The sequence below is a fragment of the Rhineura floridana genome, chromosome 3, assembly GCF_030035675.1.
Source record: "Rhineura floridana isolate rRhiFlo1 chromosome 3, rRhiFlo1.hap2, whole genome shotgun sequence".
In the NCBI taxonomy this organism is placed as follows: domain Eukaryota; kingdom Metazoa; phylum Chordata; class Lepidosauria; order Squamata; family Rhineuridae; genus Rhineura; species Rhineura floridana.
Window position 1 is genome coordinate 73,957,789 of NC_084482.1, and position 15,863 is coordinate 73,973,651.

General features: G+C 48.1%; 1 protein-coding gene across 4 annotated transcripts in view; it reads left to right on the plus strand.

The window, feature by feature from the left end:
• Positions 1-592: 592 nt before the first annotated feature.
• The window catches only part of CAMSAP3 (calmodulin regulated spectrin associated protein family member 3), a 51,096-nt gene continuing 35,825 nt past the window's right edge, over positions 593-15,863 (plus strand). For 3 of the 4 annotated variants that reach the window (XM_061616580.1, XM_061616581.1, XM_061616584.1), the window contains exon 1: positions 593-1,052. In XM_061616580.1, the coding sequence (XP_061472564.1) occupies positions 905-1,052 (148 nt within the window). In that variant the 5' untranslated portion in view covers positions 593-904. The remainder of the gene's footprint in view (positions 1,053-15,863) is intronic. The other variant, XM_061616583.1, reaches the window with a different exon arrangement.

Sequence of the window (15,863 nt, forward strand, 5' to 3'; positions counted from 1 at the left end):
TATCTTCCCCCTCATTTATAATGTTACAAGTTGCCAAAACCTTTAGCCTTTCCCGTAATGAATGTGCTCCAAACCACTGGCCGCTTTGCTTACCCTTTTAAAACATTATTTTACAGGATCCTTGCTGGGAAGACCGGGAGCGCGCAAGGAACAACCAAAACTGTGCTTGGCTTAAATCCCCACCCCCACCGGCAAGCTTCCATCTACTGGGCGCGGGACAGGAAAAACGCGAAGCTAGACGCGCACCACGTACTAGCTGAGTAAATGAGAAACGGGGAGGAGGGGGGAACGCTCACAAGGCCGTCTCATCCTCCCCCGCCCCGTGGGAGGGTCGTGCCTGCCTCCCAACATGGTGGAGGTGTGCATGCGAAAGAGGGAGGGAGGAATCGATCGCGCGCTTGCTTGCTCCAGCCTGGGCTGCAGCCCCTTTGTGTCTCTCTGCAGGAGAAACGAAGGGGGGGGGAAGAGAATCCCCGTCTCCTCTCTGCCCCTCGCCGCCGCGTGTGTGTGTGTTCACGAGTAAGATCAATAAAGCTGCAGGCTCCCCCCCCCCCCATGACGGGCGGACAGACGGCCGCGGACGGACTGCCTACTGCAAAGCGCGCACACGCCCCACCCACCCCGGACTGCAGCTCGATTCCGCCCAACCCTCTTACACTGCCGCCTACCCGGGGCAATTACCTGTCGGCAAGCCCCGCCTCCGCGCTGATTGACGGCCTGGATCACGTGGGAGGGGGAAGAGGAGGACGGCCGGGCGGGCTCTCGCACCTGGAGCTGGAGGGAGGGAAAACCTGACGGGGATGCGCTCGGCTGGGGCCGCCGCCGCCACCACCACCAGCAGCTTGTTCTCCGCAGCTGACGCCGAAGCAGGCCGAACCCAGTTCCCGAGCCCGGTGGTGGGGTCATGGTGGCTGCTGCCCCCGCTGCAGCCGCGGCCATGAGGAAAAGCTTCCTGGTGCCGGAGATCAAGCCCTTGGATCAGTATGATTTCCCTCGGGCGCGTAGCGCTGCCAGCTTGGCTTGGGTGCTCGCCAAGGGCTACGGGGGTGCAGGTACGGCTGGAGCCAGGTGGTGGTAGGGATGGTAGGGATTTGGGAGCTGGCACCGCATCGACGGAGTAAGCTTTCTTTTCCTTCCTGATTTCTCCCTTAGAAGGGGGGGGGAGCTTCAGTGACTGTGAGTTACGAGAGGAGGCAGTGATTGTTTCCCCCTTTGGGGCGCTGTTGCGACCCGATCTCTGTCTCTGGGGGCTTGTAGGCTGGGTTTTGCTTCTGAGCTGCATTCTCTACTGTTTCCCCGCTCTCTCTGTGGATGGCTAGTATAATATACTCTGCTCCCCATCTGACGGAGAGGAGGCTCTCGGCTTCAAGGGATGCCCTACCTGCTAGCATCCGGGGAGGGATTGGGTGGGCTGCCTTGGCAACCAACCCTCCTGCCTCCATCCCACCCTTTCAGCGCTAACAATGGGCTCCGCTCGCTCGCCCGCCGCCTTCTCGATAGCCCGGGTGGGGCTGATAGAGCCAGCGGTGGTGGGATGTGTGTGTGTTCCGCATCTGTTCCTTTCCTCCTGTTGAGGATCGCTTAATATCTTTCCCCAGGCAGGTGCGGGATATCCCCAGATGGTTAGGATTAGGAGACGGGAACTGGCATCTGGACTCTGAGGGTGCCTTTTTTTGCACTGTTAAAAGTGGGGCGTGTGAGGGGAGGGGGGCTGTTTTGTCATTTCTACTGCAGCTGCTCTCCTAAGAGCTGTCCGATGTAAATCAAGTGTGTGGCTCTCCCCCCCCCCGTTAATAACCTCAGTTCCTCCCTAGCTTTTGTGATGGTTTTTGTTATAATGTTGGCAGCGTCTGCAAGACTAGCATATTGTTAGGTGAGATCAGAGACTAAACGCTGTCTTTTTCCTGAGCACCCTGCGGTCCAGTTGGCCCATGGAGCCTGAGGGTGTCAGAGCTGCCCCACCCTAGTTGGTGGCATAGGCAGATGCTGGGAACAGGATGCCATTATTGCTGTTTACCTTTGTTAAGTGGCATGCTTGCTAGTGTTAAATTCCTTGAGGGGAAGTCATGTCATTGGGTATCAGCATGGCCCCAGCTGTAGAGCTGTACTCCTAGGCTAGGCAATGGAAGCTTGAAGTGGTAAGAGAGATGGGAGGTCATTAGCGCTGTCCCACGAATTGCTGTGCTCATGCTTGATCCCCTGCTTTTGCCTTGGCCCAGGGCATCTAACCCCAGGACCACTTTGCATCCTTAGCTAGGTCCTCTTCAGCACCTTGGCAATGCCAGGGCCGGTATTACATTCCTTGGCATCCCTGAGCTCTTGCCACTGTTCTTTGTCTCTGTCAGGCTTGGAATTAATATTCTGTGAGGATTAGCAGATTGATATTGTTTGCATGCACGATGGAGGGAGGGGAGGGGAGTGGGTACCAGACAATCCCCGGTGGGGGAATTGACCTTGCTGTGGCTTCACAAAAGAGAGTGTTGTCTTCACCACCGCTGTGGTGCCCCTGCTAACCCAGATCATGCTTCCTTCTCCCGGTTTCATCCTCCCTGCTGCCAAGAGAGTGATGGGCCAACCCGTGTGCTTTGTATTCTCAGAGAAGTCATACTGCCTTAAGAACGCTCTGCATCTGCCAAGTCTTGCGTGGATGTGTCGAGTAGTGGGGGGCTCACTGTGGGTAGCATGGCCACTATTTTTGTCTAGTTGTGGCAAGATGGAGGGCTGGACCAACAGGATAGCCCTTGGCAGCTCTGGCTAAAAGTATAAGGAGCTCCATGTTGCTGGCATACCCGTAGCCAGGAGGCTGAGATGCCAGCCAGAGCAGACAGGCCTTCCTCCTTGTATGAATGTATGTGGGGAGGGAAGGATGGTGGCGAGGACGGGTGTTCCTCTGAGGCGATTGACCTGGAAGTAACATAATAGGGTTTGAAGCTTGCTGGTGTGCAGCCAGCCTTAGAGCTTGGAACAACGGAATGGCTTGTGAGGTTGTGGGACAATGAATGACTAGTCTCTCTCTCTCTCCTGCAACCAAGGGCCTTTCTGCCCAGAAGCAGTTTTCCCCTTAGAGATGAAGTGCAACCGCTTCTGGGTGAGGTGGAACAACGATTCCATGAAGCAACAGGAGGAAAGGAGTAGCGTGAATGGCTCACTTGGTGGATATTGAAGTGCCGTGTGTGTGCGTGTGTTTTTGTGAGCGTGCGTGTGTGTGTGTGTGTGCGTGTGTGTGTGCGCGTGTGTGCGCTCAGATGGGGTGTATTTGGATGACCAGTTCTCTCATTTGGAGTTAGTGTAAATATAGGATCTGGTCAAACCCAAGTGAGAACAGGTTCCCCTTGTCCCTGCCCTTCCGTGTCACACTGATGACACATAAAACAATACACTGTGATGGTGGAAGGGAGAGAGCCTTGTCATTTGCCTTGGATGGAGGCCAGAATGATCAGCCTTGTTTAGCCACTGCTAGGTTCAAAGTCCAGTGAAGTGTGGAGAATGTGCCTGCCAGGGTTTGCCATAGGCTGGAACCCTTAAACTCCTCTCTGTCTGCAAGTCAAGCCCTTTTGAATGTGACACCTGCTTGTCCCATATCAGAAAATGCACATGGCACTGTTAGCACCTGCTTCTGAAATAAGCTACTAGTAATGGTGGGAGTAGGCCTCAAGCCTGGGATTTGTATATGACCGAAAGGTACAATGCGGGAGCTTTAGGACATCCGTATGAAATAGCAAAGAGCTAAATGGAAGTGGCCTTTTAAGTTTTACGTTATTTAATTTTATTAAGTAATTTCAAATTTCAGTATACTTTTTTAAAAAAAACAACCAAGTTGCTAAGTGATTACTGGTCATCCTTGAGCTCAGTGGCCTGAATATTAGAAGATGTGTGCCAGCTTGCTTTACTGGACACACTACTTACTGCCTGCACTTTTTTCTTGAAGGCACATAACAACAACAAAGTAAAAGAGCCAGATGCCTTTTATTTACTGAAAGCTGAGCGGTCAAGGAAGGGCACTTGGCATATCCTAATCTCTCTGAGCTGATTCTGTGGCTACAGGGCCTGGGCCCCACTGCTACATAGTGCTCGGCTGACACATCCAGCAACTGGTGCCTTCCCCATACTTGGGTCAGGAACTGGCTAACCATTGATAGGTTTCCTAATTGAGACTGCCGTGTATGTTGTTGCTGGTAATTATGTGCATTATTGTAGCTTCCCTGTGCGAGGTGATCCCCTTTATGTTGGTTCACAAACTGGGACAGTTCAAGAGTTTATGGCAAAGGGAGGGACAGGAAATGGAGGAGGAGTGGGAGTGACTGGAGCAAGGCAGGCCCGCTGAGATAGGAGCACAAACCTATTGCTTGGTTAGTGGGAAAGGCTGTAGCTCAGTGGCTGAGCATCCGCCTTGCATGCAAGAGGGTCCCAAGTTCAGTCCCTGGCATCTCCAGGTAGGGCTAGGAGAGATTCCTGCCTGAAGCTCTGGAGAGCTGCTGCCAGCCAACGTAGACAATACTAAGCTAGATGGACCAATGGTCTGACTCCGTGTAAGTTAGCTTCCTATGTTCCTAGTGATCCAGCTTGGTGGGACTGAGCCATGCTGCCCCTTTAACCACTATTTCATTGCCGCTTGCCATTCTGTCAGTCATGGCTGTTTGGATATTGACAGTTGTCTCACTTTAGCCGAAGTTCTTCCTTCACCAAAGGTGCCAAGAATAAAGGTGTCAGCCTGTTGGCAGCTTACCCTTGCATTGTTCCCTCACACAAACTATACCCTGGCCTGCAGTGCAGGCATGCAAAATGAAATTTTGCCTCATTTGCCAAAATGGAAGTTGAAATATAAAGATTAAAATCAAACGCAGCTAGGTTTCACCCAGTCTCTGTGTCCCGAACCATAGTAGATACTTTATGCAATTGGGCAAAGCTGTTCAGGGTCTCCTTGAAACCATAGAATGGTTGACCTGCAATGAGATACGCATAGCCAACAGTAGGATGGGAGACACATGGGTACAGAGATGCTCCATGTTGCAGTGTCCCAGGTACATGAATGCTTTCTGCCCTTCTAGAAAGTCACTTGGGGCTTGGGTCATCTAGTCTTGCTCAGGCCAATGGCAGGGGTCCCATCTGGTGCTAGTTAGCTGAGGTGTCTTGATAACCACCCTCAGTAGCTTGTTCTGCTGTCCTTAAAGCAATTTCTGATGTCCCAAACGTAAATCCATTTTGCTGCAACTGGGACTCATGGCTGTTTGTCTTTCCTGGTTCTGGTGAACTGTTGTACCACCTCTCCTTTGGATGGATTTCTATGGTTTCTTTCTGGTAGATAGCATTTTGGACTGGAGAATTCTGGGTTCATGCCCTGTGGACAGCCATGAAGCCCCCAGGGTTGGCTTTGGGGGAGTCACCATTTGTCAGTTTTATGAACCTGACAACATTATTGTGAGGATAAAATGGGAGAACCCGTGTAGACTGCTTTGTACTGCTTGGAGGGGAAAGAAGGGCAGGATAAAAATCTTCCCTCCCATCTTTTCTACATGTAAAATGATTGTCTTCAGCCTTTCTGTATATTAAATTTTGTTAATCCTTTAAAACATTCCTCTGGACCTTGTCACTACTGTGTTCCTAGAAGGTAATCTCTACGTAGAACCCTTTTACTCCTGCCTTGTGGTTTGTTTCAATAAGTGAAGCCTTTTTTATAACAGCATCACTTTGCCAATTCCTATTTAGCTTATGTTGATTCAAAAATCTGACGATTTTTTCTTTGGTGCTGTGAGAACCTTGCTTGTTTCTCAGTTTTGCAAAGATACTTTGGTGCTGAACCAGCTCTAGTTGTGTACAATAACTAGAGACCCTGGATGAGGGTGGGCATTGTCATCAGCATCAAATATTAATAATAATTTCACAAGAGTGGCTTACAGAAACCAAATATTAAAAAGACTAAAATAGGAACTGCTCTAGAGAATGGCCTACTAATGATATTTTACTGGTTGTACCTCAGTTAGTCAAGGAAACTTATTTTAATCCTGCTGTCTGTGGTGTTTCAAACTCTTTTGAACTTTTGCATCATCATCTACAAATTCAAACATATTCTCTGCTCCTGTGATTAATGAAAATGCTGAATAGCACTACACCTGGGAGAGACTCCATTTGGACATCACACAATGATGCCTCCAAACTCTCCCCCTCTTTTAACATCTTATTGGCTATTTGGGTGCAGCTTTAAGTAGTTTTGGGTGCTGCCTTCATGGTAGTGCGTTCTGATCTCTATTTCTGCTTCTCAGAATATTCTGTGGAATTTTACAGAAGCTTCACCTAGCAATTAACCTACCAAAGAATAATGATTATGTGGAAGGGCTGTAGCTCAGTGGTGGAGCATCTGCTTTATATGCAGAATGTCCCATGTTCAATCCCTAGCATCTCCAGGTAGGGCTGCCTGAAACCCTGGAGAGCCGCTGGCAGTTAGTGTACACCAGGTGTGGGGAACCTTTGGTTCTCCAGAAGTTGTCGAACTACAACTCCCATTAGTTCCAACAAACATGGCCAATAGCCAGAGATGATGGGAGTTGTAGTTCAGCAACATCTGGAGGGTCAAAGGTTCCCCACACCTGGTGTAGACAATACTGAGCTAGATGGACCAATGGTGTGCCTCAGTATAACGCAGCTTCCTGAGGTCCTCATTGGTTTGGTCTTGGCAAGTCCATGTTGGTTTCTCATGATGATCACCTTGTTTTCATCTATTTAACAGGTTATTTAAAAAAATATTAATTTGTTCTGATAATGGCTTTATAGGTAGACCTTGGGCCTATAATTTTTTATTCTTCCAGTTAAATATAGATATGGCAGCTATTTTTGCTAGTCTGCTGGAACCTCACCTGTCTCAAGAGATTTCTCAAAGATGATTGTTAGAGGCTTTGAGGTTTCTGCTTCTAGTTCATCTAGCATTTGAGGGTGTAGTTTGTTAGGACATGGATGCAAACATTTAACTAGCTTTTTTCTGAACTTGATGGCTCCCTTTCCCTTCAAATCTATTTGATCTAATTTGGCAACCATTACCTTTTTTGTATGTGTGGAGAAAGCAAAGTGAGCATTAAGCAGTTTGGCTTTTCTTGTGAAAAGGGGATCTGAAATACCCACACTTTGGCCTTCTGTGTGATTTCTCTTGTCGACCATGAAGTTATGTATTCATCAATGGAGTCTTGTTGTGGATGCATCTTTTGACCACATTCTTGTTGGGAAATGCCTTGTTATGTCAGGCTGGATTGGCATGAGCTGAATTCTCTGCTAAGAGCTGCTATTCTAGCCTGACTGAACTGGTGCCAGGGTAGTTATTGGTAGGAATGTGCCTGTCACCTCTCCTTGATACTACTTTGAGATCTTCTGGTCCTTTTTAACTGTGCCATGGCTGTTCGTTGCTAATGGCCTAATTTCCTTTGACCCTTCCTAGCGCTGACTTAACAACATGTACAGCTGTGTGCCCTGTAGATCCTGTGTCATTGCTGAGGAACTTTGAACCTCCACTAGGCTTGGAACAGAACAGAACCCTGAGTAGTTCTGTATCTTACAAGTGCTCAATTCTGGCCCACTGATCATGGCTGTAGGCACATACATATATATATTAGCAGCGAGGAACGGCCTTCTGGGCAACCTTCTGGGGGCCACCCATCAATGGTGGGTGGGGCTGGAGGCAAAGTGGCCGGAAGAATAAATGTCAATGTTACCTTTGTACAGTAGTTTCTACACACACTCTTACACACCCCTCTCTATCCTCCATCTAGGCAAGCAAGAGGCATTATCGGACACATTCCAGACAGGCTAGAACATTTGGGGTGCCAAACAGGGTCAGTGAGGATGTGTGGCCTAGAGAGAGTTCTGAGGGCCAGTTAGAAAGGCCTGGAGGGCCACATATTATTTACAGGCCTGAGGTTCCCTACCCCTGCCATATATCATCAGCAGCTGGATGTAGAAAAGGCAGAGAGAAGAGAAGCAAAGCAATATTTCAAATGATTGTTGTAAAACAAAGGATTTTTTGCAGTTAACCTTTTGGATATCAGTAAGAGTGTTGGACTATGACCTGGGAGACCAGGGTTTGAATCCCCACACAGCCATGAAGCTCACTGGGTGACCTCGGGCCAGTCACTGCCTCTCAGCCTCAGAGAAAGGCAATGGTAAACCACCTTAGAATACTGCTTACCAGAAAAACCCTATTCATAGGGTCGCCATATGTCAGGATCCAAATAAGTCATTTCCAGATATGTTTGTTACCATTAAAGTAATCATTTTCAAGCTTTTCAGGGCCAGAATCCGCCTCCTGATCTCATTCTGCAACATGGATCTTTTCTCTTTCAACCTATAAATCAGTGGAGCCATATTATGCAGCTTACTTTTGTTGGGATGCAACCCTTATGCATAAGCATGAGACCCATCAATGTCATAAGGGACATCCATTCCAACAGTAAACTTTGTAGAAACCTGACCTGCTTGCCTGACCTCTCTTTGCTTTGAGTAGCCACTGGCAATCCTACCTCGCTATCGGCAACACTGTGTGACTCTGAATCTTGCATTTAACAGCCTGTGTGTGTGTCTGTGACCCTCCTGCTGCCTGCCTTGCCTGTTTGCTTAGTCTCTCTGTCCACCTGCCTAGACTTATAGAGTGCTTTCTCTGGGGTGGACAGACTGGAAGGGGATGGAAATCATTGGTGGGAATGAGGTTCTAAAGTATTTGTAGCTGTGGAGAATTTCCTTGCAGATAGGAAGAGGCTTAAGTTCTGCTCTGTCATGCCAGCCAGGCTGGGGTGGAAGTTTGCAGACATTTCCCAGCAACTCCCATCCTTGGCTGTGCCTCCAGTCTAGTGAACCTGTTGAGGGTGCCTAATGTGGCCATGAGCTAACAGTCTTTGCCTCTTGGTGGTTTTTTTCCCTTTCGGGTGGAAAATGGTTTGATTTTCTTCCCTTCTGTGTTGATTGGATATCCTGGCACAGTACCAAGATGGCAAAACAGCTTCTCCCAAATGCAGTGCACACCCACTTCTGTCAAGGGCCTTGCTAAGGGAGTGGCAGTCGGCATAGCAGTTGTTCGTTTTCGATAGCACCCCTACCCCGGCAAGCCAATAGAGCAGAGGTGGGGAATCGGTGGCCCTCCAGATGTTGTTGGGCTCCAGGTCTCCTCAGCTTCTGCCAGCATGGCCAATGGGCAGCAGGGATGATGGGAGTTGTAGTTTAGCAACATATGGAAGTCCACAGGTCCTCCACCCCTGCTACAAAGCTCAGGGAATCCTTTTTCCTCGCACAGATTTTCTGTTGAGTAGAAGGCTTGCCTGCTGGGCAGAAAAGGGCAACCGAAATGACCATGGGGCTGGAGCAAGACCAGCATTTGAGACTTTTTAGTTTTTTGGGGGGTGGGAAATTGAGTCAGGCATGACATGACAGAGGTTTCTATGCATGGCATGGAGAAAGTAGAGAGAGAGAACCTCTCACTTAATACTCGAACTTGGGGCTATCCAACAGAGCGGAATGTTGGAAGATTCAGGACAGACCAAAGAAAGGACTGCTTCACACAGCGCATAGCTGAACTATGGAATTCCCTCTCACAAGAGGTAGGGGTGGCCACCAGTTTGGCTGGCCTTAAAGGTAGGTTAGACAAATTCATGGAGGATAAGGCTATCGAAGGCTACCAGCCATGATGGCTTTACTATCTCCAGTTTCAAAGGCAGTATGCCCCTGAATACATTGCTAGGGAGCTTGAGTAGGAGAGTGCTATTGGGCTCAGGCCCTACTTGGGCGCTTCCTAGGTTCGCCACTGTGGGAAACAGGATGACTAGACAGGCCCTCTGGCTTGATCCAGCAGAGTTCTTAAAAGAAATTGAAAGCATATTGCCATCCTGTGTCTTGATGCTGTGCAGTGCTATTGACATTGTCTTGCAGCTGGCACGTCTCTGAATTCCATAAGATTGCCCCTGTAGACAGCTTGCTGCCTCTGCATCTCTCCCCTCTTGTTTGGCTGTAACCCTGCCACAGAGCCTGACCTTGGTGTTGTGAGATGGTGGGGGAGGCGATGGCAGCCCTGTTTGTTTTTCTCTTTAATCCACCTGCTTGGCTAAGCCTCCCACATGTGATTTTTTAAAAAACAGTTTCCTGGCTTGAGTCAAACCCCTTTGCCTCTGAGTCCCATATCTCACTCTGTTTTGTTCCATGCTCCTGGGTACCTTGTACCCTCTGATCTTGATTTGTACCCAGCCAGGCCCAGCACCTTCCAAAATATCAGCTATCCATTAAGTTTACAACCAATCTCAACCAGAGTCACTTCTCTGGTCCTCAAGCAGGGAGAAATTACCTCCCTTACCCATGTTGGTAGTATTTGCTATTTTGTTTAAAATATTTATATGCAGCCTTTCTAACAAGAAAATGTATTAATCATTATCTTAGTATGTCTTAGCAATTCCCTTAAACCTTTCCCCTTTATTTAGACCAAGTAACTTAGGCTCTGCCTATGCAGACAGTAGAACATGAAACAATTGACCACAGATTCTCAAATGGTGGTCTGTGAGTTCCATTCAGGTAATCTGCAAAAAGAACGTGCAACAGCTGAGAATGTCAATACTTGGCCCTGCACATTACTTATTTTTGCTGGCAATGAAAGTTGAGGCTCTTTTAACCAGGGACAGATTTATTGAACAGGCTCACAAGGTCCTGGTCTAAGGTCTGTGATTTTAATTATATGGCGCTGGTGCAATCAACTCATTTTTACCTAAAAATAATTTTTAAAACATCAGTGAAAGGGGTCTTCTCCATGGCCTGGTCTAGGGCCCATGATGTTTATAACAGGGTGCTAGTTTTGGGAGTGTAGGTCCTGAAGAAAAAAAGTTTATGAAGTGGTCCACCAAGACCTCCAGGAAGTTTCAGCTGGTCCATGGGGGAAAAAAAGTGAGAACTGATTAGATCTATTTGATCTAATTTGGCGACCATAACCTTTTTTGAAGGCTGCCCCGTGTGTAAAAAAGAAAAGGAGAGAAAGAAAAGGTAAAAGGACATTCTGGAGAGAAGTTCTAGCTCAGCTCCTTCTCTTAGCTTTGCTAATTTTCTGCTGGGAAAATTTTTTTAAATGGGAGAACATTCAAAGATGTCAAACCTCTGTGTACAATCTGATGCAGTACACTCTATTTTATCACATTGAGAATTCAGTCTCCTTTTACATATTGATCTAGTCTGTGTATCTCACTTTTAATTGTTCTGTGACAAAGAGTCCTGCTGATTAACATTACCAAGTAAGCGAAGATCACTTTCCTTGATCTGTTGGGATTATGTGCTTTCCTGTTGATCACAGAGCCTCCCTTATCTAGTGCTGTAGAGCAGTCTTTTCCAAACTTGGATTCCTGGATGTTGTTGGACTCCCAACCACCCTCATCTCTAGCCAGCACAAAGAGTGTTCAGGGATGATGGGCTTTGGAGTCCTATACAGCTTGGGACCAGGATACCTGAAAGACCGTCTTACCCCTTGTATACCCAGTCGATCACTGCGCTCTGCAGGTGAGGGCCTCCTGTAGATACCATCTTATCAGGAGGTCCATTCTGCACAGCATAGGAAACCTTTAGTGTGATGGCACCTACCCTATGGAATTCCCTCCCCTTGAATATTAGGCAGGCGCCATCTCTGCTATCTTTTTGGCGCGTTTTGAAGACTTTCCTCTTTCAACAAACCTTTTAAGTTGAGACCTATCCCAGTCTGCGTCTGTGTTAGAATTGCTTGTTAATATGTGTTTTTTAATAATGTTTTTAACCCTTTTAAAAAGATGTTTTTAAAGCTTTCGAAAAAATGTTTTTAACGTTGTTTTGTTTTAATGTATTTTAAGGTCTGTTTTTATGATGTTTTAAAGTGTTTTTAGCATTTCTGTTTGCCGCCCTGGGCTCCTGCTGGGAGGAAGGGCGGGATATACATGAAATAATAAATAAATAAACAACGTCCAGAGAGAGCACCCACTTCCATGGCCATGTTTGGGACAGGGGCCAGTTCATGTTTATCTGCTTCCTGGCGACAGCAGGTTCCATCTTTCTTCATGAGTTTTCCCAGACCCCCGATGCTGTGTTTCACCTTTCCGAGTTTCTGTTTGTTCAGACTTTACCTTCCAGAGATGCAGCCCCTGCTATGGCATCAAGTATGTTGACGTTCGGACCCTTTTCATCAGAGCTACTGTCCGGATGAGTGCTTTAGAGGAAATACCCTGTGCCTTGGAAGTGCAGTCCAGGTAGCAGGCTTGAGTGATAACGGCAAGGATGCATTTTATGTACATATATGCATTCAGCTGATGTCATTTCAGGGCACAGTACCTGCACCCTGGAGCCTGCTTTTCATGTTTGGACCTGTTGTCAAATGGGGGTGTGGTGCTATGTCAGAGACAGGTTTTTGCGTTCGCCCCTCTGGCTCCTGCATAGTCCCTGGGAAGCTCTTGTCACGTGTGCTTGCACAAGCCCCTGCAGTTTTAGCCTGCAGTAGTAGAATAGGCTTGCTGAGGCCTAAGGATGATCCAGAGAAGCTGCTGATTTGTGAGAGGCTGATGCAACACTCCGCTCCTCCCTTTTCTGGACTTACCTGCTGGGGGTAGAGAAGAGCAGAATCTTGGGGACAGAGCTGCGAAGCACTTGGCTGGTGTCTTCTGGATTGAGCGTGCCTCCTACAAATACTGCCCACTTCCTGTGTCCCAACAAACTGTTAACTTGTGTTAGAATTGTCATTCGAGGCACTTCAGGTGCAATCTCATGATTAACTCCTGACTTAACATGGATTAGTAAGTGCTCAAGGTGTTTTCACCACATGAGTCTTTGCTACCTTAGGCCCAGACTGCATATTAGCTTCAAACATGTGTAATGGTAGCTCAGTGCCCTTTTAGAACGGGGGTGGGGGGAAAGCTGCTGATGGGGGCTATCCAAACCAAAGAAGTAGCATGAGGGAGACACTTAACCCTTTTCCTCACGGCTGTTTCCCATGTCCAAATCTCTCTCTTTTCCCCCTCCTCCCTGGCTTTTTTCCTCCTGTGGGTTTTCAGAGGTGTGTGTCTGAAGGCCAGACTAGATGAGACATTCAATGCATCCTTGCATGTGGCATCAAATGTGCCTGAAGGGGATTTCCATAGCTAATGATAGACCGTAGACTCAGTGGTAAGGAAGGGCCACAACTCAGTGGTAGAGCATCTCCTTTGCATGCTGAAGGTCCCAGGTTCGACCCCTGGCATTTCCAGATACAGCTGTCTGAAACCCTGGAGAGCGGCTACCAGTCAGTGTAGCCAGTATTGAGCTAGACAGACAGTGGTCTGACTCGGTATAAGGCACTTTCTGGTGTTCCCCAATGCAAACACTAGCTACCTACTTTTACACACATTTGCATCTAATATGTAGTTTTGGGCCTGAGCACAGGCTGCATTGTGCTTGTTTCAGTTATTTCCAAACTTGTTTATATGGTCTCCATCCCATATTCATTCATGTCTTTTTCTGAGGATCACAAGGGCAGGTTAGAATGAGCACTACACTCTTCAAATGTTGCCTGGGATAGTGGAAAACATCCCATTTTGTACCCAATATTTAAATGAACCTGAATGTTTTGTGTATGTCTAAACTGACTGTTGAAATACCTCTCTGAGTTAGCTTGCAGCTTTTGGAAAAGAGCAATACTGTGAAGGGGAGCAGAGGGTTATTGCTGGGAACCTGAAGCCAAGAATAAGGACTATTAGCTTCTTTTCCCAGGCTTGGGAGTTCCTGCTTCCCTCTGAAAGATGCTGAGGTTGTCATTTGGAAGGTTGTTCTCTTTGCACCATGGTGTGTCCCTGCTGTGGTGGTGATTGAAGGAATTGACGCTGTACTATTTTAAGTTTTCACCAGCATTTCCCCTAAAACCTGCAGGCTCAATGTGGATTCTAATTGTGGGATTCGTCGTGCCTCCAATTACGTCTCAAGGATGGTTTTCTGTCCTCGTGCTTTGTGGTCAGTGGCTACAGCCTACCACACTGGCTGTTGTGTGGCATTTTTTTGCTGCTCATTAAATGTGTTAAGGCTCATGTGAGGCTGGCTGGGGGCAAGGGAAGGGAGTCGCTGTAGACATAATTGTTGGGAGAGCGTATGTTGTTCAATCTGCCCTTTGTGGTTTAGGTTCTTTTCTTTTGCATTTTTTTCTTTTAAGGCAGTGGCCTATGTGGTGTAGTAACTCCCTTTTCATGGCAGCTGGGTTGATCCCTTCACTAGCACCTCATTGGATGTCAGAGTAACATCTTAATGTGAGAACTGAACTAGATGTGTCAGCTGTCACTTGAGTGGCTGATTTTAAAACCAGAAGATATAGCCAGTGGTTTGGGGGTGGTGGCGGCGGCAGCCAACTCAGATTAGGACCATGGCATGGGGGAGCAGAGGAGTTTTAATTGTAGTCAGGATTGGAATAAGCCCCTCCCTGAATCTGGCATTTGCAATGGGAGGAAAGCGCCTATTGCCATCACCAGGCCCTCCCTTAGCATCTACGGGGCCCAGGGCAAAAGCATAGTTGGGGGGCCCCCACATTTGCTCCGGGTCACCGTCTTGGTCTTGGTTGAGTCGCCATAGGTGTGCAGGCACCAGTCCCAGAACTGCCGGCCCAGCTCACAGTCCCTGGGGTGGCTACCACTCACTGACCGCAGCAGGAGCGGCGGTGGTGGTTGCAGCTTTGGCATGGCGGGCGGGCAGGCGAGCGAGCCCCTGTCCTGGGTGGAGAGAGAGAGAGAGAGAGCGCTGCACCCTGCCTGTTGTGGCGAAGGCGAGCAGGCAGGGAGGGAGGAGCCAGCTGGTGAGCAGATCCTCAAGTGCGGGGGCCCCCCAAAGCTCTGGGCCTGGGGCAACTGCCCCGCTTCCCAATGCCTAGGGGCGGCTCTGGCTATCAGTGGGGACTTTCCTTCCATTGTGAATAGCAGGTGTATGGGGATCTGATTCTGATCAGTACCACAATGGGGGCAAAGGGTTACACCCCCCCCCGACCATGGCTTTAGTTCAGATTGGTTCCTCTGCACTGGCTATTTGTTTAGCAAGCCGCACTAGTTCAAACCATGTGGTAAATGTCTCATCTGATTTGTTGCTAGGCTGGTGAGGCCTGTCACCAAGCAGCCCCTTCATCTGTTGTGAAGTACAAAACAACAGTGTTCTCTTGAGGTTGGTGGATCAGTGTACTGAAGTACTCTTGACCTGAGGTTTCAGGCAGCATCAGTGATAGCCTCAAGATGGTCTTACTTTCCAGTCTCTTGCTCAACGCTGCTGCCACAACTACCATTACTACTACTGTTTAACATTTAACTGGCGATATCATTCCTTCTTTTTCCAGAGAAGGCTCTTGGAAAGGGCTTTGTGTTCTTGTTGAACTCTTTCTGAGCTGGATATTAATGGGCATTAGCAAAATCCCTTATTGCAAACCTGGACCTCTCCTGAAGGAAGAGAGATGTTGGCTGTATAGAAACCATCTCCAGATATAAGGACATGTTTCTTCAGGACAGTTTTGAGTCCAAGCTGAGACACAAGTATCAAGTGGGATACCCTCCCCACCCCCCTGGCAAGGGCAGATATGGTCCCACCCCAAGAATGTGAATCTTTTTGGAACTTCCGGGATCATATCAGGAAAGAGGTAGCGTCTATCCGCTTATATTAGTGCAACAATCAAGTGAGCCTGGGTTTGGGGCAAGGCCTTTGCAGCAAAATTAAGAGACGACTTGTTGGGCTGGCACAATTAGCCTTCTGAGCCAGCCTGTGTGGGCCTGTTTCTTACAGTATGGGAGAGTGAGGGTCTTGGTTCCTTGGGAGTGGTGTTGGAGCAGATGGCAAAGGTAAGATAGAGGTGGCCCCTGGAATATGGTGGGCTTTTTGCATACTCTTAGCATACCTTGAAT